The sequence below is a fragment of the Petromyzon marinus genome, unplaced genomic scaffold (genome assembly GCF_048934315.1).
Source record: "Petromyzon marinus isolate PM22_M1 ecotype Great Lakes invasive population unplaced genomic scaffold, UKy_Petmar_22M1.pri1.0 PM_G_Scaffold_42, whole genome shotgun sequence".
In the NCBI taxonomy this organism is placed as follows: domain Eukaryota; kingdom Metazoa; phylum Chordata; class Hyperoartia; order Petromyzontiformes; family Petromyzontidae; genus Petromyzon; species Petromyzon marinus.
In genome coordinates, this window is record NW_027422994.1 from 1,123,016 (window position 1) to 1,147,768 (window position 24,753).

General features: G+C 49.5%; 1 protein-coding gene and 1 pseudogene across 4 annotated transcripts; one reads left to right on the top strand and one right to left on the bottom strand.

Moving 5' to 3' along the window:
* Positions 1-222: 222 nt before the first annotated feature.
* On the bottom strand, positions 223-8,724 carry LOC116937296 (MAD2L1-binding protein-like). 4 transcript variants are annotated; one of them, XM_076061820.1, is made up of 4 exons: positions 8,619-8,719; positions 7,125-7,218; positions 5,344-5,656; positions 223-3,081 (listed from the first exon to the last, which is right to left on the bottom strand). In XM_076061820.1, the coding sequence occupies exons 3-4, from the start codon at positions 5,494-5,496 to the stop codon at positions 2,539-2,541; spliced, it is 696 nt and encodes a 231-aa protein (XP_075917935.1). In that variant the 5' UTR covers positions 5,497-5,656; positions 7,125-7,218; positions 8,619-8,719; the 3' UTR covers positions 223-2,538. The 4 variants fall into 4 exon arrangements, with proteins under 4 accessions (XP_075917935.1, XP_075917937.1, XP_075917936.1 ...); XM_076061822.1 differs by having other exon boundaries at positions 7,121-7,218; XM_076061821.1 differs by having other exon boundaries at positions 7,125-7,213; positions 8,619-8,708.
* Positions 8,725-14,933: 6,209 nt separating this feature from the next.
* On the top strand, positions 14,934-23,560 carry LOC142917126 (putative RNA-binding protein 46 pseudogene; annotated as a pseudogene).
* The last annotated feature ends 1,193 nt before the right edge of the window (positions 23,561-24,753 follow it).

The following is a 24,753-nucleotide window of genomic DNA, read 5'->3' on the forward strand; positions in this document are numbered from 1 at the left end:
CTGTATAAGAGCTTACTTGAAAGTATTCAGTAAAATACTCATTCACTGCAAAAGTTAATGAGCACCCCGCACGATGCGAACACATCAGCACTGGGGAGACAAAGGTGGCCGAGCATGGTGCTGGCTCCACCACCCCCTGGTTTCGCCGCGAACCCCGTAATAGGTGCTTGCTAACAGCATTTCCTCAACAATGCGTTTGATTTGTAGGGGGATTCTAGATGATTCAGTGTCAAAACATTTATTCACCTTCCACAAATTTGGCACCTATCCCTTGCATAGCCTCACACGGTATACTATCATGTACAACACGTGGGTCTTGAAGGAGTGTGTGCGGTCCAGGGTCACTCCAAGGTAGATGAAGTTGGTGCTGCGAGTCAGGGGAATGTCATTCTCGGTGACCTTTTACGTTTTTTTTACATCACCGTTATGACCGACCTGTCTTGCTTGGGTTTTGCCGGAGCTGGTTGGTGTCAGGGTGTGCTCAATTTTGGCGAAGTCTCCTGCTTGCGTTGCAATTATCAGGTTATCGGCATAGATGAAGCTGTATGTGGGTAGAAAGTTTGATCTTTGTGTAGATCTTGAGGGGTATCAGAACACTTCCTTGTGGTAGTCCATTCCACTGCATTTTGCTCCAATAATTCAATCAGTGACAGAATTATTCCGACTCGGTGGTGGTACTTTGTCAGGCTGTAGATCTTTGAAAGGAGAATTATCTGGTTAACAAGTGGCATATGCTGCTGATAGGTTGACCAAGGCGACACCAGTAATTTGGTTGTTCTTGAAACCGTCTCTTATGTACTGGGTGAGGTTTAGCACTTGGCCAGTGCAGGACTTGCGCGGCTGGAAATCAGATTGTTCTGGAAAGAGTTGTTCCTCCAGTATAGGTGATTGCTGCTTCAAGATAAGTCTCTCAAAAAGTTTGAAGAGGTAGCAGAACAAGGCCATTGGTCAGACGCTCTTAGGGTCAGATGGGTCTTTTCCTGGCTTTGGAAACGTGACAAGTCTTCCGTGTCTTGGGTATGAGCACAGAAATTTAACATTCTCAAGAGCCAATCCCTTGTTTTTAGTGCAACATTCTTTAACTGTTCAGTGCAGATGTCCGAATGCCTGCTGCCTTGACAGTCTTTATACCCTTGATGGCTTCCAGTGCCAATAAAGACCGGTAAACTCTTTCCACTGCAGTTCATCCAGCATTAGCCTATGAGTCTTGCAAACATTAAAACTTTTCAACATATAACATTCACCATGTATATGCTTTCGGTAAAATGAAAACAAAAACTATTAAATAAATGAACTATTAACATTATCATGAAAACCAGCACTGTTCAATTACTCTGCATGACATTTTGCAAAGCACCAATGTTGTGGGTAACGGCTACAAATTGACAACTTTTATGACAAAGTTTATCTCACAAATTAATCAGGAAATAACATTTTAAAAACCATAATCAGTATAGATTATCACAATGTGATGTTATTTTGGAAATGGATAGTGTTATTTCGTAATTGCTTATGCCTATAAAGTAGAGAAAATGGATATTATTCCACACAAACTTTGTTACCAAAGCACATACTTTGCTTTTGAGGGGGGGGGTCGACAATTTTCGGGAACCTTTTATATCAAATATTTACTCCCCAATTTCTTAACTCTTTAGACTTCTGCAAGCCTCTTATAATTTTGTTAGTGGAGAAATGGGCAAACGGCCCACCAGGCTTTCACAATAGCTGAGTATCTGTGTATGTATATGTAATGCTTCCACAGAGTACTTTTTCGCTCTTGTCTTGATAAATTGGCCGCAGATATGGCAAAATGCGTCTGCCGGATGCTTGCAGCCTCTTGATGCCATCTCAGAAAAATGCAGATATGTATCCACTTAGGCAGCTGGAACTAAACTGAACTGGTGGGCTTAAGGCCCCTGTATTTATACTATTATTTATATTACTGGAAAGTTCCAGAATGTTCTAGAAGTTACTACAAGTTTACTCAGCACTGAATCTATCTGGAATGTTCTGGAAAATAGGATAATTTCTAAATATCATTCTCCTGGTCACAAAAGCAAAGTTTGTGGGGAATAATAGCCATTTTCTGTACTTTTGAGGCATAAGCAATTAGGAAATAACACTCACTACCCAGGAACAAAAAAAATTGTGTTATTGCAGACCTTGAATCGTACAATGTACTAAAGTGTCCCCATACCCTGGACACCCTTGCAAGCACTATATTCCAGCTCGACTTCCCTGGCTTCCAACTGCCATGGGAACGGGGCAGCACATACCCGGACCCACACGAAGCACGCGAGTTGCACAAGTTGCGAATCAGAGACTCTCCTGTGTGCAACTGCGGCTCCGAAATTAAAACCACGTAGCGCGTGAATTCGCACTGCCCCAAATATAAACGTGAGACTAGGCAATTTAATGGATGAATACGTTTACGGCAGAATTTTTAATAGTTGGCCTTGATTGACCATAAGGAAGGAGATTCAGATATAATATTGAAATAAGTAATATTAAAATTTGCAGCATCCCTAGAATTTTGGCCTAGCTGGTCCCATCCATCAGCCCCTCTAAACCCTGGCCTGACCCACTGTCCAGGACGCCCTTGATGGCCACAGGGGCCTGGAACCACACGCAGTCGTCCTCGCATGGCTGGCCGAGGGCCGTGCCCAGCGGCTCCTCCAGGCTGTTGCTAAACGCGACGACGACCCTCCTCCCGCGGTTGGGCGGCTTGTAGTTGAGCTTGGGCTTGAACCAGTCGACGCCGCAGTCCCTGTGCGCCCACAGCAGCAGTGTGGCCGAGGTGACAGGCAGAGCGCGCGGCTCGCCAAACACATTCTGCACGAAGAGTGAGTGAAACACGTGGCGGCTGTAGCGAGCGTGGCACAGTGAATCACCGCTGCCTCCCAGCGCCAGCTCGTGGAAGTCCAGCTCGTAGAGCTCAAGCGGCGACATGGGGCTCGGCCCTAGCAGGATGAGGACCCGGGGCACGTGCGACAGGGAGAAGAGCGTCTCCAGGTGGCCGCTCAGCTCGTGCAGGGCCGTCAGCATGCGTGCTTCTTGCCTTAACCTGGGGGGCACCTCTGCCTGCAGGGAAGAGGGGAGGGAGGCATTCACACCAGGACGAAAGCCACGGTCTTCAGCCACCAACAGAACTGCTGCCCTGAGATGCAATTGCAGATATTATAAACATCACGTCCAGCATTATTACGTTGTGTCCCACGTCAATATATCCACCTCTACCATCACCGTCACCACAAACTAGAGGTCGACCGAAATTCGGTTTGGGCGCCGAAAGTTGGCAAATGGCCTCTTTCGGCATAGTTTTGGTTTCGGCCGAAAGTAAATTTTTAACTTTCAGTCTGGTTTCGTTTTCGGTCGGCCTCTACTACAAACATCGCAACAGTCACCTGTCACACCATACTATCACCACCACTATATCCGGCACATATTATCCATCATCACATTCACCTCCACCATCACATTTAACATCAGCAGCAACATCGACTATCACCACATCCAACATTTAACTGCCACCTCGCCACCATCGCCCCATTTACGAGTCCTTAAGAGATGCTGTAGTTCAGCGACTGTACTCCATGGGTACAGCGTCATCTAACACGTGAAGGACACCGGCCATAATGATAAAATGTATCTTTACTTTTTATAATCTCACTAGCTTGACTACCTGGCTTCGCCCGGGACGCCCGGCCGTCTTTGTCTCCCCAGTGGCGATGTTCACACACCACACCAGTTACTCGTTTGAGTCGACCTAGGGGAGGCCCAGGACCGGTTCAAATAATCGTGGTGGCCGTGAGCGGGAATCGAACTCGGGTCGCCGGGTTTGTAGCGCGGCGCGCTAACCACTACACTACAATGCGTTACGCTTCCACATGCGCGGGTCACGTGACAGAACTGAAATCACAGCTCACTTGCCGTGCAAAAAATAAATGCATTGAGCTCCCCAACCCCCCTCCCAAAAATAAGAAAGTGTATTTTTATAATTTTTGCATAGTGTACAGTCTGGAAAGTACCCACATGGCAAATTTCCAGTTTGTTGCATGTCGGGAAGTACGCTAAACATTTCGAACAGACACACAATCACAACTTTGCCTTTTATATATATGGAGATTTCTATTACTGTTTAAACATCACCGAAATTATTAAAACCTTAATTTCATGTCGAATGTCGCCCGCTCGTGTCCACCCTTCGCGTCCACAGCCGCTCCGCCTCCACACACGACCCGGGGTCAGGTCTAAACCAATCGGTGACCTTGCGCCCACACACCGAAACCCAAATTGCTGAACCCTCAAAGCCTACACCCCTGCACACTCCACCCCTGCACACTCCACCCCTGCACACTCCACCCCTGAACACGCCACCCCTGCACACTCCACCCCTGAACACTCCACCCCTGCACACTCCACCCCTGAACACGCCACCCCTGCACACTCCACCCCTGAACACTCCACCCCTGCACACTCCACCCCTGAACACTCCACCCCTGCACACTCCACCCCTGAACACGCCACCCTGCACACTCCACCCCTGAACACTCCACCCCTGAACACTCCACCCCTGCAGACTCCACCCCTGCAGACTCCACCCCTGAACACTCCACCCTGCAGACTCCACCCCTGAACACTCCACCCTGCACACTCCACCCCTGAACACTCCACCCCTGCAGACTCCACCCCTGCAGACTCCACCCCTGAACACTCCACCCTGCAGACTCCACCCCTGAACACTCCACCCTGCAGACTCCACCCCTGAACACTCCACCCTGCACACTCCACCCCTGAACACTCCACCCTGCACACTCCACCCCTGAACATTCCACCCCTGAACACTCCACCCCTGAACACTCCACCCCTGCACACTCCACCCCTGAACACTCCACCCCTGCACACTCCACCCCTGAACACTCCACCCCTGAACACTCCACCCTGCACATTCCACCCCTGAACACTCCACCCCTGAACACTCCACTCCTGAAAACTCCACCCCTGAACACTCCACCCTGCACACTCCACCCCTGAACACTCCACCCCTGAACACTCCACCCCTGAACACCCCACCCCTGCACACTCCACCCCTGAACACTCCACCCTGCACACTCCACCTGCAGACTCCACCCCTGAACACTCCACCCCTGAACACTCCACCCCTGCAGACTCCACCCCTGAACACTCCACCCTGCACACTCCACCCCTGAACACTCCACCCTGAACACTCCACCCCTGAACACTCCACCCTGCACACTCCACCCTGCACACTCCACCCTGCACACTCCGCCCCTGAACACTCCACCCCTGAACACTCCACCCCCACCTCACCACTCCCCTCACCAGGTGGCTGTGGAAGTGCAGCAGCTGCGGGTAGGGAAGCGGCAGCTGGCCGCGCTGGTACAGGGCGTGAGCGAAGATCTCCCAGACCAGGGCGCCAAGGCTCCGCTGGCTCACGGCGCCGCGCACCGTCACCTCGCAGCGCCGCGCCGACATCGCCGCCGCCACTCTCCTCTCCTTCCTCCTCCTCTCTCCTCCTCTCCTTCCTCCTCCTCTTCTTCCTCTTCTTCTCACTCCCCTCGCTCGCCCGGCTCCGCTGGCCCGTTAGTCGTCTCCCAGTTAATAAACTGAACAGTTCAAAACGGCGTCACGTGGCCTACCCACCGGAAAAGGGCACGACGGGAAGAAGGGGCGCGGCTTAGGTGAGGGGTTTGGTGAGGGGTTTGGTGAGGGAGGGGTTTGGTGAGGGGTTTGGTGAGGGGAGGGTTTTGGTGAGGGAGGGGTTTAGTGAGGGGAGGGGTTGGTTAGGGGGGTTTGAGGGGTTTGGTGAGGGGAGGGGTTTGGTGAGGGAGGGGTTTGGTGAGGGGAGGGGTTTGGTGAGGGAGGGGTTTGGTGAGGGGAGGGGTTTGGTGAGGGGAGGGGTTGGTTAGGGGGGTTTGAGGGGTTTGGTGAGGGGAGGGGTTTGGTGAGGGAGGGGTTTGGTGAGGGGAGGGGTTTGGTGAGGGGAGGGGTTTGGTGAGGGGAGGGGTTTGGTGAGGGGAGGGGTTGGTTAGGGGGGTTTGGTGAGGGGAGGGGTTTGGTGAGGGGTTTGGTGAGGGGAGGGGTTGGTTGGGGGGGTTTTAGGGGGGTGGTGAGGGGAGGGGTTGGTTGGGGGGGTTTGAGGGGGGTGGTGAGAGGCGTTGCGTGGAGAGGTAAGGGGGAATTTTTATTTAAAGCTTTCGTGACTGCAGTAATTCATATTCTTAGCTCTTTCGGTAAAGTCACGTTGAAGGGAAACAATAAAATAATAAAAAATATATAAAACAATAAAAATTCTCACGACGTTTCGACCATAATACAAACGGTCGTCATCAGGTGCGTCGGTTTGCATTAATTTATTTTAAACGGTGTATTTATTTACTTATAAAAAACCGTCAGCGCCACGCGCAGTGATTTGGCAGTTTATTTAGAAGGACTAGTCCATCTATGTTCTGAAAAGAGGAGGGGGGAAACGAAAAATTAATGTATGCTGTCTGAAAGCCACTGTAAGCGTGAACAATCAATTAAGACCTGAAATAGTTAATCAAATCTTTCCAATGATTGCTAAGCCATTTCAGGTCTTAATTGATTGTTCACGCTTACAGTGGTTTTCAGACAGCATACATTAATTTTTCGTCTCCCCCCTCCTCTTTTCAGAACAGAGCCAAGCTGTGGCTCCACTAAATAAACTGCCAAATCGCTGCGCGTGGCGCTGACGTTTTATATAAATAAATACACCGTTAAAAATAAATACATTAATGCAAACCGACGCACCTGATGACGACCGTTTGTGTTATGGTCGAAACGTCGTGAGAATTTTTATTGTTTTATATATATTTTATTGTTTCCCTTCAACGTGACTTTACTGAAAGAGCTAAGAATATATATAACTCTTATACACAAAAACCTGGCAGGAAGCAAGTAAAAAAACTCTGCCTGGAGGAATTTGTGGCCAGAAGCCGTAACTGAAAGGGACTTTGAGGGCTTTGAGGCTGTGCCTATTGTGGAGGATATTGTCTCTCTGGGCAGGTCCATGGGCCTGGAGGTGAATGGTGATGATGATGTGGAGGAGTTAGTGGAGGGGCACAAGGAAGAGCTGTACCCACTGAGGAGCTGCGGCAGCTTGAGAGGGAGGAACACCAGGTGAAGATGGATGCACTCTCTTCAGGCGAGGAGGAGATAGAGGAAGCCCCTACTTCACTTATTAAACAAATGTGTGCAAAATGCATGGCAGTCCAAAGTTTTGCAAGAAAAATACCACCCCAATAAAGCTCTAACAAGGCCGTAAGAGTATTGTGTGGAATGACCAGACAATGTCACACTTCAGGAACGTTCTTAGAAGAAGGCAAAAACAAACGTCAATGGACAGGTTTTTAGTACAACTCAAACCTGGTGAGCTTCAACCAGGTCCAAGTCAAGAAAAAAGACAGAAAAGAGAAAAAAACCCTCAGAATTTCAGCTTGCTGAAGTTTTAATGGAAGGGGAATCTCCTTCCAAAGAATAACATCTCCTCCTGCTCCTCCCCCTCACCACCATCCTCGTAGGCTATCAACTCCTCTCAGCGAGGTAAAGTGACGTTAAATTTTATTTTTATTTCAATTTATGCATTTATTTTAATGTATGTATGCATTTTAGTAATAAGTAGAGTCTATATTCTTAGCTCTTTCGGTAAAGTCACGTTGAAGGGAAACAATAAAATATATAAAACTATATTGTTTTATATATATTGTTTCCCTTCAACGTGACTTTACCGAAAGAGCTAAGAATATGAATTACTGCAGTCACGAAAGCTTTAAATCAAAAGTAGAGTCTACATTATATTATACAACTCCACTAATGTATAATATGCCATATAAAATATAATTTCTTACACTCTGGAACGGATTATTTCCTTTCACTTTATTTCTTATGGGGAAAAATTGCGTTTGGTGTTCGTCATTTTGGGTATAAGTCCTCCTACCTTCTGGAACGATTTAACGACGCGTACCGAGGTACCACTGTACGTTGTTGTTGTTGGTATTATTAACAAGGCGTTATCGACTATTACATAACATCGCACTTTTCTCACCAAAACGCTCTAAAGCCACCTTCCAACTCGGTCGCGTCGATGTCATTCCGATTTGGATCGATAAAAGAAGCGATGAATACAGTATTAGTAGTACTGTAATAATTATTGTTAATAACCACATCTTGTTACGCCCATTTGATTTCCCCGCGCAAAAAAGGCGGGAAAACCCCCAACGGCAAAGTTAACGTCTAAAAGCTCGCAAGACGTTCATTGGACACAGTCCCCTACACTTGTAACTTTTAACATTTTAGACCTTAATTATTACAAAGTTTTTGTTTATATCATTAAACAATCGACGATAACACCTCGGGCTCTCTAAGGCAGCCGCAGTCACCAATCACCGAGTGTTGTTTAATCGATGTCAGTGATGTAGAGTTCATTTTAAATGTATACAAGTTAATAATAAATGTATATAAGTTAATAAATATAAGTTAATGATAAATATAAGTTAATAAGAAATATAAGTTAATAAATAAAAGTTAATAATAAATATAAGTTAATAATAAATGTATAAAAGTGTTGCGGCGCTTACCAGCGTTGCCGAGTGCTACTGACGGAGTGAAGGCCCTCGAGGCGTGTCACGTGGTCTACAGGACCACGTGGGGGGGTGGGGGAGTGGCCTTGAGGACGGCCCCCTCTTGGGGGGACCAATCAGTGGCCGCCTCGTGCAGAATGCGCGCGCGTGCGCGTGAGTGGGTGGGTGGGGGGGAGGAGCGGTGGTCAGCGAGTCACTCCACGACCCCGGCCCACCCGAGTTCGATTCCCGCTCACGGACAACACCGTCAGTGACGATTATTCTGAACCGGTCCTGGGACTCCCCTGGGTCGACTCGGCCTCAAATGAGCACCCTGGGTGCCTGTGCGTAGTAAACGTCGCGATTGGGGAGACAAAGGCGGACGGGCGCGTGGCGTTGGCCACGGTGTGCCGTGTCGGCCTTAATAGGCGCTCGCTAACAATACCCCCGGTAGTCTGTCAGGGCTACACGGGGGATCTGTGTGTGTGTGTGTAGAGGCGCAGCCCCTGCAATTGCTTGCTCAGACCACTCATGGCTGGCGGAGGAGACTTTGACCGGAAGCTTCAATCACAACGAAGTGCTATGAAGAGAGACCATTGGCGTAACCACCTGTCACGTGCATTGTTTTTACCATGAGAAATCACTATTATTGACTCGTGCGGTGGTGAGTCGTTTTGCTATTTGTGCACCACTGACAGCGCAGCATCACCACGTTATTTGCTCAAGCAGAAGGAACTCTTAAGAGAGGCCCTCTTAGTGGGTAAACTTAGCCTACTTCTCCACACGGGCCAGGTGCCTTGGGAGAGGTTGTGAGTGTCCACACTCTACCCCGACACACGCGGCCTGCTCCTGAGTGGAGGTCGGTGAGTGGGCGAGTGAGTGGGTGAGTGAGTGAGTGAGCGTGAGTGAGTGAGCGAGTGAGCGTGAGTGAGTGGGTGAATGAATGAGTGGGTGAGTGAGTGGGTGAGTGAGTGAACGGATGAGTGAGTGGGTGAGTGAGCGTGAGTGGGTGAGTGAGTGAACGGGTGAGTGAGTGGGTGAGTGAGCGTGAGTGAGTGAGTGGGTGAATGAGTGGGTGAGTGAGTGGGTGAGTGAGTGGGTGTGAGTGGGTGAATGAGTGAGTGGGTGATTGAGTGGGTGAGTGATTGAGTGAGTGGGTGAGTGAGTGGGTGAGTGAGTGGGTGTCAGTGAGTGGGTGAGTGAGTGACTGAGTGGGTGGGTGAGTGACTAGGTGGGTGAGTGACTGGGTGGGTGGGTGAGTGGGTGGATGGGTGGGCGAGTGGGTGGGTGGGTGAGTGACTGAGTGGGTGGGTGAGTGAATGGGTGGGTGGGTGAGTGGGTGAGTGAGTGAGTGGGTGGCTGCGTGGATGAGTGGATGATTGAGTGGGTGGGTAGTTGAGTGGGTGAGTGAGTGGGTGGGTGAGTGGATGATGGGTGAATGAGTAAGTGAGTGGGTGGTTGAGTGAGTGGTTGAGTGAGTGGTTGAGTGAGTGAGTGGGTGGTTGAGTGAGTGAGTGGTTGAGTGAGTGAGTGGTTGAGTGAGTGGGTGAGTGAGTGAGTGGGTAAGTGAGTGAGTGGGTGGGTGAGTGAGTGGGTGGGGTGGCAGAGTGAATGGGTGGATGGGTGGCTGAGTGAGTGGGTGAGTGAGTGGGTGAGTGGCTGAGTGAGTGGGTGAGTGAGTGAGTGGGTGTGTAAGTGGGTGAGTGGATGATGGGTGGGTGTCATAACCCTCCACCACCCGACACGGCCAATCAGCAAAAAAAGTGTCACGTTGACAAAAGACAAAATAGCTCACTACTTTAGCCCACCGGTGTGTTGAAGAGTGAATCCACAACATTTACACATTTTTTTTAATACGACGTTTCACTGGAAATTACATCCAGCATCATCGGGCATTAGAGGGGTTGTTTGTTATTGCTGTGCAGCGTGTCCTCGTGTGACTCTGGGGATAGGCATGGGACGCCCCCCGGTGCATATCCCTTTTTGTTATCAAAACCCCCATGATTTGGTGACTACAAATATATAAAAAAAGCAATAAGGTCCAAGGTTGTTAAAAATAAAATGTAAAAAACCCACCACCATTGAACAGCGAAAATAACAAACCAATCGCGGAGCGCACCGTCCAGTGCTGCAGCAGTACCCGGGTGGCACACTGGGCAGCACCCAGGTGGCACACTGGGCAGCACCCGGGTGGCACACTGGTGGCACACAGGGTGGTACCAGTGTGGTACACTGGTGGCACACTGGTGGCACACTGGTGGCACACTGGGTGGTACCAGTGTGGCACACTGGTGGCACACTGGTGGCACCCGGGTGGCACACTGATGGCACCCGGGTGGCACACTGGTGGCACACTGGTGGCACACCGGGTGGCACACCGGGTGGTACCAGGGTGCCGCCTGTGTACAGCCAACTGAGCTGCTGTGTACCACTTTTTCAGAAGCGACCCGACCATCACAGACGACAGCTCAACTGAGTGGCGAAGCGTCGTCATCATCATCATCACGTGGACATTTATAGCGGCAGTCAAATACTCTAAACGGGTCATCGATGTTGATTCTAAATGTGGATTAGAAAAATCCACCCGACCATGGGGAGAGAGACACAAATATACAGCAGCAGCAGGCGTCGGGGTCGAACCCACGACGTCCTGTAGACCAGGCGAGGTAGTCAACATCTCCTAGCCACCATGGTGATGAGAGAGACACGCAAACGCCAAATATACAGTGGCAGGCACACTACACTATACACTACACTATACATTACTATACCCTACACACTACACTATACATTACTATACACTACACTATACATTAATATACACTACACTATACATTACTATACACTACACATTACTATACACTACACACTACACTATACATTACTATACACTACACAGTACACTATACATTACTATACACTACACATTACTGTACACTACACACTACACTATACATTAATATACACTACACACTATACATTACTATACACTATCCATTACTATACATTACTATACACTACACATTACTATACACTACACACTACACTATACATTAATATACACTACACACTACACTATACATTACTATACACTACACATTACCATACATTACACACTACACTATACATTACTATACACTACACATTACTATACACTACACACTACACTATACATTACTATACACTACACACTACACTATACATTACTATACACTACACAGTACACTATACATTACTATACACTACACATTACTGTACACTACACACTACACTATACATTAATATACACTACACACTATACATTACTATACACTATCCATTACTATACATTACTATACACTACACATTACTATACACTACACACTACACTATACATTAATATACACTACACACTACACTATACATTACTATACACTACACAACACACTACACTATACATTACTATACACTACACATTACTATACACTACACACTACACTATACATTACTATACACTACACACTACACTATACATTACTATACACTACACTATACATTAATATACACTACACACTACACTATGCATTACTATACACTATAAATTACTATACACTATCCATTACTATACATTACTATACACTACACACTACACTATACACTACACTATACATTAATATACACTACACTATACATTACCATATACTACACACTACACTATACCTTACTATACACTACACACTACACTATACATTACTATACACTATACATTACTATACACTACACACTACACTATACATTACTATACACTACACATTACCATACACTATACACTACACTATACATTACTATACACTACACACTATACATTACTATACACTACACATTACCATACACTACACTATACATTACTATACACTACACACTACACTATACATTACTATACACTATCCATTACTATACACTACACACTACACTACACATTACTATACACTACACACTACACTACACATTACTATACACTACACACTATACATTACTATACACTACACATTACTATACACTAGTGATGTATACGTGTAGCAGTGAAGCCGGTGCCAGGCTAGGTGCACCTGCTTTAGTGATGTAGCAGTGAAGCAGTGAAGCCGGTGCCAGGCTAGGTACACCTGCTGTAGTGATGTATCTGTGTAGCAGTGAAGCCGGTGCCAGGCTAGGTGCACGTCGTGTTGCGGGTGGAAGGAACAACCTGAAGCCCTCCTGATTGGTCCAAGTGGCACCCAGCCACCCCAAACCATCGCCTCCTCCGATTGGACGGTGCCTCTGAGCAACGTGCGCTCCTATTGGCTAAGCTGCGCAGATCGCATCATAGCCGATTCGATTCCTAATTATAGCTCAATACGATTTAGCCGCTGTTCAACAAAGAGGGCGGTAGGCATCGATGATCGATTCTATGAATCGTTTGTCAATGCGTTCTTAGATTGGAGAGAATCTAATTTTTTTACGGTGAAGGTGAATATCGATTCTGATGGAACGAGTCGGGGAATGAATCGAAACTACGGAATCGCGTTTAGATCCACACTAGTGTTAGTGAATTTTTAAAAAATATTTTTAAGCAGGAAATTCGTTTTAAAATTTAGATTATTTTTTTTCTCCATGGCTACGGCCTTGATGTATGCACACACATACACGTGTTGAGATATCGCACCTTCAATTAGCAAGGTTGGCGTAATCTCGGACCGGTTTGATCTCGTGATAAGACGCTTGGACATGGCCTAAACGGTAAAATAACACAGCGTTTACAGAAAGCAAACGCACACTGATGCCTATCTGAATGCAGAATCGCATCATCATCATCCAGCTCAGAAATCCTCTCTTATCAAGACGCTCATACATCGGGCTAAAACAGTGTCTGATGGTGAGAGTCTAGTGAGAGAGATTAAACACGTTAAAGACGCACTACGACAGAATGACTACAATAATGCTCAAATTAACAGCACTGAATGCCAAATCACGATCGCAAAGCAATACTGCTGAAAGCGACCAGATTGTTAAAACAATAAAAAATTCCATATATCTTAGGAGTAGCTGACAAATTAGCCCGTGTTTTGCAAAAACAAAACATTACAGTAAGATTTGGTACAGTACACAAAATTCAAAAACTAGTATCTTGCACTAAAGACGCATTACCTAAATTATCAACAGAAGGTGTATATCGGATTAATTGTTTATGTGGCAGATGCTATATTAGACAGACGGGACGTAACATCAGCATAAGACTAAAAGAACATCAAAGAAATATTAAATTATCTCAAACAACTGTCGGCAGTGGCAGAACATGCTTGTCAACAAGGACACTCAATTGATTTTGATAACGTTGAAGTGTTGTGTAAAACGAATTATTACTGGCAAAGACTAATTAGAAAATCCATTGAAATTGAGAGGAATAGAAATAATTTTAATCGCTCTGACAGCTACAGGCTTAGTGCGGCTTGGAAGCGTATTATTAAATCATACATATTACAATTCCTTATTGGGGAAACACATACTAATTAACGGATTACTAACGTAGCATATAATCACAATAACACACATTACAACTAATTACTAATCTACAACTCATTACTAATCAAAACCATTGACTGATTACCAATCGATTATATAATTACAATACCCCCCTCCGCCTCTAATCACTGCCCCTGATATGAGTTAAGTGATGACGTCACCCTGCTGCTCTATATAAAACCGGGAGCAAGTGAGGGCTTTACCATTCTGGCGAATTGCCCGTTGATGCGGATGTAATTACCAGCGAAACGTCGTACTCAAACTGTAAATGTTGTGGATTCACTCTTCAACACACCGGTGGGCTAAAATAGTGAACTATTTGTCTTTTGTCATAGTGACACTTTTTTTTGCTGATTGGCCGTGTCGGGTGGTGGAGGGTTACGACACATTTATAAATAACGCGATCTAACCCAAAAACCTTTATGATGAATATACATTGTATTAAACCTATATTAGATCATAAATACATTTCTACCCTACAATATACAAATCTACATTGTGCTTATGTTTCAATTCTACTTTTATTAACTCACACACTTACAAATATAGTGTCTAGGACACATTTATTGTCTAGGACACATTTTCAAAGAAATATTTTCATGTACCCAGACAATATTTGCACGTGCCCACATTAAAAAAAACTTGCAGACTGCATACGTAGCTACGACAATGCAAAGCAGCACACACAGCCATGCATTCAATAGCTTTTTACGTTTCGCGGGTTTCTCTCTAAGTTTATTCTGTTTCTATTTCAGCTTATTGGGGTTTTCTCCTAGTGAATGGGCAGTGATGAGTCGATGGGCAGTGCTGAGTCTACGGGCAGTGCTTATCAGATCTACGGAATCTGAGCCTCGCTCGCCCCCACGTGATCGCCTATCCGCGCTACGTTTTCTGAAAGCGTCAAGATAAGGCCTCTGACGTGATCACAGGCACGCGCGCAAGTCACCCGTCCGTGGCAGCGACACGGAACGTCAGACATAAGCGACCTCCTCTTCCACCACCGCACTAGGAAATAGTTTCATGTGTAACCTCATCAAGACCCCTCCCCCCCTCCCCCAGACACCTACGGAGCTTTGCGCCGGTAAGTGCCGTAGTGAGGCCTGGTCCCCGGGAGTGTCGCCGGTCTCGGCTAGATTGCTCACCCGGCCCAGGGTGGCGATGTGGGCCGCCTGGGGCTCGCTGGGGAGACAAAGGCGGCCGCGCGCTCAGGCGCTTGGTCACCCCATCGTGCACCACGCGGCGGCTGCTGCTGCTGCTGCTGGAGACTGAACAGCGGCTCGCCCCCCAAGGGTCTCGTTCCAGGGCTCGTACGGTGGGGGGGGGGGGGCATCTCTCTAGTTTGTCTTTGATGGTGGTGATGGTGGTGGTGATGATGTTGGTGGTGATGATGGTGGTGGTGGTGGTGATGGTGGTGGTGGTGGTGATGGTGGTGATGTTGGTGGTGATGGTGGTGGTGATGTTGGTGGTGGTGATGATGTTGGTGGTGGTGATGTTGGTGGTGTTGGTGGTGATGTTGGTGGTGGTGATGGTGGTGGTGATGATGTTGGTGGTGATGATGGTGGTGGTGGTGGTGGTGATGGTGGTGGTGATGGTGGTGATGTTGGTGGTAGTGATGGTGGTGGTGATGTTTGTGGTGATGATGGTGGTGGTGGTGGTGATGTTGGTGGTGGTGATGGTGGTGATGTTGGTGGTGGTGATGGTGGTGGTGATGTTTGTGGTGGTGATGTTGGTGGTGGTGGTGGTGGTGATGTTGGTGGTGGTGGTGATGGTGGTGATGTTGGTGGTGGTGATGATGGTGGTGGTGATGGTGGTGATGTTGGTGGTGATGTTGGTGGTGGTGATGGTGATGATGTTGGTGGTGATGTTGGTGGTGGTGATGGTGGTGGTGATGTTGGTGGTGATGTTGGTGGTGATGTTGGTGGTGGTGATGTTGGTGGTGGTGGTGGTGATGTTGGTGGTGATGTTGGTGGTGATGTTGGTGGTGGTGGGGATGTTGGTGGTGATGTTGGTGGGGGTGATGTTGGTGGTGGTGATGGTGGTGGTGATGTTGGTGGTGGTGGGGATGTTGGTGGTGATGTTGGTGGTGGTGATGGTGGTGGTAATGTTGGTGGTGGTGGGGGTGTTGGTGGTGATGTTGGTGGTGGTGATGTTGGTGGTGGTGATGTTGGTGGTGGTGATGGTGCTGTTGGTGGTGGTGATGTTGGTGGTGGTGATGGTGGTGGTGATGGTGCTGTTGGTGCTGGTGATGTTGGTGGTGGTGGTGATGGTGGTGGTGGGGATGTTAGTGGTGGTGATGTTGGTGGTGGTGGTGGTGATGGTGGTGGTGGTGATGGTGATGTTGGTGGTGGTGATGGTGCTGTTGGTGGTGGTGATGTTGGTGATGGTGATGTTTGTGGTGGTGATGTTGGTGGTGGTGGTGATGTTGGTGGTGATGGTGGTGGTGGGGATGTTAGTGGTGGTGATGTTGGTGGTGGTGGTGATGTTGGTGGTGGTGATGGTGATGTTGGTGGTGGTGATGGTGCTGTTGGTGGTGGTGGTGATGTTGGTGATGGTGATGTTTGTGGTGGTGATGTTGGTGGTGGTGGTGATGTTGGTGGTGGTGATGTTGGTGGTGGTGATGGTGCTGTTGGTGGTGGTGATGTTGGTGGTGGTGATGGTGATGTTGGTGGTGGTGATGGCGCTGTTGGTGGTGGTGGTGGTGGTGATGTTGGTGATGGTGATGTTTGTGGTGATGTTGGTGGTGGTGGTGTTGGTGGTGGTGGTGATGTTGGTGGTGGTGGTGACGGTGGTGATGTTGGTGGTGGTGATGTTGGTGGTGATGTTGGTGGTGGTGGGGATGTTGGTGGTGATGTTGGTGGTGGTGATATTGGTGATGGTGGTGGTGATGTTGGTGGTGGTGGGGATGTTGGTGGTGGTGATGGTGGTGGTGATGTTGGTGGTGATGTTGGTGGTGGTGGTGGTGATGTTGGAGGTGGTGGGGATGTTAGTGGTGGTGATGTTGGTGGTGGTGATGGTGCTGTTGGTGGTGGTGATGTTGGTGGTGGTGGTGATGTTGGTGGTGATGTTGGTGGTGGTGATGTTGGTGGTGATGGTGATGTTGGTGGTGATGTTGGTGGTGGTGATGGTGGTGGTGATGTTGGTGGTGGTGTTGGTGGTGGTGGTGGTGGTGATGTTGGTGGTGGTGGTGGTGATGTTGGTGGTGATGTTGGTGGTGGTGATGTTGGTGGTGGTGGGGATGTTGGCGGTGATGTTGGTGGTGGTGGTGGTGATGTTGGTGGTGGTGGTGTTGGTGGTGATGTTGGTGGTGGTGGTGATGTTGGTGGTGGTGATGTTGGTGGTGGTGATGTTGGTGGTGGTGGGGATGTTGGTGGTGGTGATGGTGCTGTTGGTGGTGGTGGTGATGTTGGTGATGGTGATGTTTGTGGTGGTGATGTTGGTGGTGGTGGTGATGTTGGTGGTGATGGTGGTGGTGGGGATGTTAGTGGTGGTGATGTTGGTGGTGGTGGTGATGTTGGTGGTGGTGATGGTGATGTTGGTGGTGGTGATGGTGCTGTTGGTGGTGGTGGTGATGTTGGTGATGGTGATGTTTGTGGTGGTGATGTTGGTGGTGGTGGTGATGTTGGTGGTGGTGATGTTGGTGGTGGTGATGGTGCTGTTGGTGGTGGTGATGTTGGTGGTGGTGATGGTGATGTTGGTGGTGGTGATGGCGCTGTTGGTGGTGGTGGTGGTGATGTTGGTGATGGTGATGTTTGTGGTGATGTTGGTGGTGGTGGTGTTGGTGGTGGTGGTGATGTTGGTGGTGGTGGTGACGGTGGTGATGTTGGTGGTGGTGATGTTGGTGGTGGTGGGGATGTTGGTGGTGATGTTGGTGGTGGTGATATTGGTGATGGTGGTGGTGATGTTGGTGGTGGTGGGGATGTTGGTGGTGGTGATGGTGGTGGTGATGTTGGTGGTGATGTTGGTGGTGGTGATGTTGGTGGTGGTGGGGATGTTAGTGTTGGTGATGTTGGTGGTGGTGATGGTGCTGTTGGTGGTGGTGATGTTGGTGGTGGTGGTGATGTTGGTGGTGATGTTGGTGGTGGTGATGTTGGTGGTGATGGTGATGTTGGTGGTGATGTTGGTGGTGGTGATGGTGATGTTGGTGGTGGTGTTGGTGGTGGTGGTGATGTTGGTGGTGGTGGTGGTGATGTTGGTGGTGATGTTGGTGGTGGTGATGTTGGTGGTGGTGGGGATGTTGGCGGTGATGTTGGTGGTGGTGATGGTGGTGGTGATGTTGGTGGTGGTGGTGTTGGTGGTGGTGATGTTGGTGGTGGTGGTGATGTTGGTGGTGATGTTGGTGGTGGTGATGTTGGTGGTGATGTTGGTGGTGGTGGGGATGTTGGTGGTGATGTTGGTGGTGGTGATGGTGGTGGTGATGTTGGTGGTGATGTTGGTGGTGGTGGGGATGTTGGTGGTGGTGGTGTTGGTGGTGGTGATGTTGGTGGTGGTGATGTTGGTGGTGATGTTGGTGGTGGTGGGGATGTTGGTGGTGATGTTGGTGGTGGTGATATTGGTGGTGGTGATGGTGGTGGTGATGTTGGTGGTGGTGGGGATGTTGGTGGTGATATTGGTGGTGGTGATGGTGGTGGTGATGTTGGTGGTGATGTTGGTGGTGGTGGTGATGTTGGTGGTGGTGATGTTGGTGGTGGTGATGTTGGTGGTGGTGATGTTGGTGGTGGTGATGGTGATGTTGGTGGTGGTGATGGTGCTGTTGGTGGTGGTAGTGATGTTGGTGATGGTGATGTTTGTGGTGGTGATGTTGGTGGTGGTGATGGTGATGTTGGTGGTGGTGATGGTGCTGTTGGTGGTGGTGATGGTGGTGGTGGTGGTGATGCTGGTGGTGGTGATGGTGGTGGTGATGCTGGTGGTGGTGGTGGTGATGTTGGTGGTGATGGTGGTGGATGGAGCGTTTGTGTGAACTAATATAAATGACGGTGTCAAAAATCTTTACTTGAAAGGAATTGGCCTTTAAAAGGTAGCAAAGCGTTTATTTGCAAGGCAATTTTAACAAATTGCACGAACATGAACCATTCAAAAACGTGTCATAACGTGACTGATCAGACATCACGAAAACGTCTGAGGCCTGCGCCCAAAACAATTACCGCACTCCCGGTCAAAGTGCGCCGTCTAATCTGGGAAACGGGGGCATTACAGGAGAAAGGTCAAATTTAATTTAACAACAACAACAATAATAATATATGGACAAGTTCGGCAGGCCAAATTAAGAAGCCCAACGGGCCGTCTTTTGCCCACGTCTGGCCCAACTCGTGTAGAGACGGAGCTACGGGATCGCTTCATGACGCAGGAGCGAAGTGTAACGTGGCCCTTGCAGTACCGTGAGCGACTCACGAGGGGGGTGCCCTTCACCCCGCAGCGGATAGACCACGGCTGAGGCTGATGACGGACCGGTTGAGGCTCACGGCGTTCCTCTGAGGCCGAATGAATCAGCCTCGCCCCCCTCCGCTGCACTCCGGGCTCTCGCGTAATGCATCCTGTACACAAATTGAACGTCTCTGAATGTGGATTCAACTGTCGCCGGTTCCAACGTGCAAGCCTCATCTCCCCTCTTACACCAGGCACCGCCTCCGTGCGCTCTGTGCTGCAGGAGCCGAAGCTTTCTGATCGAAGCGGCGAGTTGACCTTCTCCTTGTGTAGAGGTCAACCCTCGATTCGTCATTTGCCTCGCCTTCTCCTCTTGCTGCCTCCAAGATCTGGAACTTACTTCCCTCAACCATCTGTCCAAGTCCAAGCTAAATACATTTCCTCCTCTTCTCTGCCTATGGCCGTCTCTCTCTTAAAATACCGGACAAATATCACGCCTCGTTGTTACCGGTTAGGTGCACGCGTCTGTTGTGGTATAGCGTCGTGAGATTTGGTTGCATGCAGATGCTCTCTAAATTAAAAATCGTGTTAACTTATTCTGTACAAGCTACACCACTGTCGTCATGTATAATAATCACACACACACCACTCGCGCTATTCGCCACAGCAGAGTTAATTGTGTAGGCAATGTCACAACAGTTGCAAAGCTACCGATCAAAGATGAATCGGCCCACTCTGAAACACATGCAAAATGAATATCTAGATATGAATGGCGTGACCAAATAAAACATATGCCGGATCGTTTTGGTGAACGCTACACTAACAACAATACTCATTTCTATACAACGTCTGGCTCGCATGATTACTCTGTGTGGTTCATAAGGTGAGGGGCGTGTGCTGCTTTGATTATGGCAATTCAACCCCCGACCCACCACCCTCCCCAACAACTCACTCCAACCATTCTGCGGTCATGATTTGGGACTGTGATTCCATTTGCAAGTAAACTCACATTTCAACAATGAGGGTTGAAAGCATTAAGCATTAGATCTGTCTGCATGTCTGCTGTGTTGTAAAGATGATCCAATATGAACACAATTGTAGCACAACAGCTCTGTTGCTGTTAGGGACCTAACAATTTTGAAAACTGGCCACAATTGATTACACGGCCCACGCATGGTCCAGAGCAGAACTCGGTATCACCTAAGGTAGCAAGACTTCAGTCGTACCCATTTATTTGGATGGAAAATGAAAGTAAATTACTTGATAGTCTCACTCATTGCATTTGTTTATCACTGGCCACGTAGAGAAATTGAAACTGCTCAATTTAGGCCACCTCACGTGGTACCGACAAAGGAGACATCTCATGGGCTATGAAAAAATAAGAATAGGTTGTATCCTTTCTGGCAATAAAACAGATCTTAGGATTCATTGAAGAAGGTTTCTGTTTGGTGTTTGAACATCTAAACACCCGTTTTATTGCCAAAAAAGGATCAAATCTATTCTTATTTTGTCATACTTTGATACCGGCAAAACGGTCTCATTTTGAAGCGTCTCATGGACTATTGGATGGGGGGGAAAAAACTGGCGCTAAAAGTCAGTGGCGACCTCTCCTGTCGTGCCCAGTGACGTCATCACGGGCGAAGTTCACCGCGCGAAGTCAAACGCCGCCTCATGAGCGCCGCTCGAAACGCAAAATCATCGCTCGGTGAACATTTCCGAGGACAAACAAACGCATGCCGGGAACCGTGTGAGTTTGTGTTTCTTGTTTCCTCTGCGCAATGTGGGGGAGGGCTTCATCCAGCAGTGGATTGACAAAAGCGCTGTATGCATACTGCACAGGCTACGCTAACGTCACATTTAGGCCCATGGACCGAACAAACGCGTCTCTCTTTCTCCATCCGTCTCCACTCTCTCTCTTCCTCTCTTCACTGCTGGCCTGTAGGTTTGGGCCGAGCGAGTTCCTGCCGGGGATTTGGCTCTTCAGGAGCTGATTCCCCCCGTGGCTTTGTCGGCACGAGGCGACCGCGCGGAGTGTCAAGGGCTCCACCGGGCCCCAAGCCGCTGCCCCAGCACCACCGTAGCAGCCAAACCACCGGTGCTCGGCATGGCCTGTATGAAGGTCCTGCCGGACCTCATGTTGCGCACAGGGTACAACATCGTCCAGGAGAACGGACAGAGGAAGATCGGACCACCGCCCGACTGGCAGGGGCCCCGTCCCGCCCGTGGCTGTGAGGTGTTTCTGGGGAGGATCCCGCGCGACCTCTACGAGGATGAGCTGGTGCCCGTGCTGGAGATGGTGGGGAATCTCTACCAGCTCTGCCTCATGATGGAGTTTAGCGGAGAGAACCGCGGCTACGCGTTCGCTACCTACGCCACGCGCGCCCAAGCCATGGATGCCGTCAAGAAACTCGATAAATTCGAGATCCGTCCAGGATGCCGCATTGGAGTCCACTTCAGCGTGGACAATCGCTGCCTCTTAATTGGGGGGCTGCCAAAGGACAAGAAGCGAGCGGAGGTGATGATGGCGATGAGCGGTGCCACGGAGGGCGTGGTGGACGTCAAGATGAGCGTCTGTCGCTGGGACAAAACCCTCAACCGAGGCTACGCGTTCATCGAGTACGGGAGCCATCGCGCGGCCGCCATGGCCCGGCGGAAGCTCCTTCGAATCAACTTGCAGCTATGGGGCCGGACCATCAAGGTGGACTGGGCCATCCCGGAACGGGTGGCTGCGGCCGCGGCGGTGGAGATGGAGGCGGCGGTGCCAGACCTGCTGCAGCCGGAGTGCACGGGCACCGGCAAAGCCGCACAAAGCCAATTTGGGGGCTGGGGGGCACGCATGCAGCTGTGGTGGGTACCTCTCCACCTGCGGCCCATGCCCATTGCTCTCGAGGCGCTGCCGGAGGCGGCCATGCTGTCGTGGGAGGTGCGGCTGCGGATGCTGTGCCGGACCGCCGGCATCAGCTACCCAATCTTCGAGCTGCACGCTTACTCGGAGCCCGGGATACCCGTGGGCCTCCTCTATAAGATGTCGATTCCCGGGGTGGGAGAAGGCGCCGGCATCTTCCCCGAATTTCTGAGCTCCAGCGAGGAGGGAGCACGGGAGGTGGCGTGTCAGCTCGCCTACAACATCCTCAGCAATGCGAATTCCCCACCTCCGGCCACGCCCTCTCGTGGAACCTTCGAGCAGGTTACCTGAGAGGGCGTGGCCAGAGGCGTGGCTAGGCCCCGCCTCCGGCCACGCCCTCTCGTCGAACCTTGGAGCAGGTTTCACGAGAGGGCGTGGCCAGAGGCGTGGCTAGGCCCCGCCTCCAGCCACGCCCTCTCGTGGAACCCTTCGAGCAGGTTACCGGAGTAACTCGGCTAGCCCCACCTGTTGCCCTTGCCCCAGATGTGCCTCCTTCCCTGATTGGTTGTTACCTCTGTGGCCGTACCCCTGAAGCCCTTGCCAAGCCAGCAGGTGTCACCCTGTCAAGTCAGCAGGTGTCACCCTGTGATGTCAGCAGGTGTCACCGTGTGATGTCAGCAGGTGTCACCCTGTGATGTCAGCAGGTGTCACCCTGTCATGTCAGCAGGTGTCACCCTGTCATTACACTTCAATGAAAACCGACAACAGAATCCTTGAAGAAAAAAAACTAATTCAGGTTTTTTGACATGTCGACGCCATTTCGTTTATGAAAATGCACGGGAGAAAAATATATTTTGTTCACGTCGCATTCTGATGTCAGAACATTTGATTGTTTATCAAATAGAAAAACCCTTGAACAACTTTGCTGCACACGGAGATGTCCGTGCACCGCCTCGTTTCCACGGCCTCTATCCCGGTGCCATTTGTATTTTAGTTCTGTTCCTTCACCTGAAGAAGGCTACTTGTGTTGTGGCCGAAACGTCGTGATTTTTGTTGTTTTATTTTTTTACCTACGTGGTGACTTTACCGAATAGAACCAAAGAGTACACATACAGCTGTTAAGAGTTTGATGTTTTATTGATTTTCAGTTTAGGTGTTTTTTTCCGGTAATGTTTCTGTTGTTAATGTTTTAGTGGAAATAAAGTCCCGAAAAGTCTCTCTCCACTCTCTCTCCACTCTCTCTCTCTCCACTCTCTCTCTCCACTCTCTCTCTCTCCACTCTCTCTCTCCACTCTCTCTCCACTCTCACTCTCCACTCTCTCTCCACTCTCTCTCCACTCTCTCTCCACTCTCTCTCTCTACTCTCTCTCTCCACTCTCACTTTCTCCACTCTCTCTCTCCACTCTCTCTCTCTCCACTCTCTCTCCACTCTCTCTCCACTCTCTCTCTCCACTCTCTCTCTCCACTCTCTCTCTCCACTCTCTCTCCACTCTCTCTCTCCACTCTCTCTCTCCACTCTCTCTCTCCACTCTCTCTCCACTCTCACTCTCCACTCTCTCCACTCTCTCTCTACTCTCTCCACTCTCACTCTCTCCACTCTCTCTCCACTCTCTCTCTCCACTCTCTCTCTCTCTCCACTCTCTCGGCCGAGTCTCTGCCACTTGTGGTTCTGAGTGTCGCACGCTTGGGATCCTTCTTGCCCTCCTCTGCGGTTCTGTGTGTGACCGACGACGTGTGTGGAGAGCTGAAGGGTAGCGGTTAGCGCTACGCTGCACCACGATCCTGGCGACCCAAGTTCGATTCCCACTCACATCCAACACCGGTGACGATTCTCTGTACCGGTCCAGGGCCTCCCCTAGGTCGACTCCGCCTCAAATGAGTACCTGGTGCGGTGTGTAGTAAACATCGCCACTAGGGAGACAAAGGCGGCCGGGCGTGGCGCTGGCCACCCACCCCCTCGTGTACCGTGCTGGCCTTATAGGAGCTCGCTAACAGCACTTGCCACTACAGTCTGTTAAGGCTATATGGGGGATCTTTGTCTGTGCGCGGCACGGTGAGTGTGTGCGGCGAGTGTCTCTGCTGGGCGTATCAGAAGGCAACGAAAATAAGGACAACTTGGCAGTCACACAAACACAGTGACACACACACGCAGAGACAGACACACACATGCAGAGACACAGACACACACGCAGAGACATAGACACACACGCAGAGACAGACACACAGACGCACACGCAGAGACACATAGACACACACAGAGACACATAGACACAGAGACACATAGACACACGTAGAGACATAGACACACACGCAACCACAGACACACACGCAGAGACAGACACACAGACACACACAGAGACACATAGACACACACGCAGAGACAGACACACACGCAGAGACATACACACA

Excerpts from the sequence above, each read along its gene's own strand:
- LOC116937296 (XM_076061819.1), bottom strand. The coding sequence starts at position 5,496 with ATGTCGGCGCGGCGCTGCGAGGTGACGGTGCGCGGCGCCGTGAGCCAG. Across the intron at positions 3,082-5,343 it reads TGCACTTCCACAGCCACCTG|GCAGAGGTGCCCCCCAGGTT; the intron begins GTGAGGGGAGTG and ends TCTTCCCTGCAG.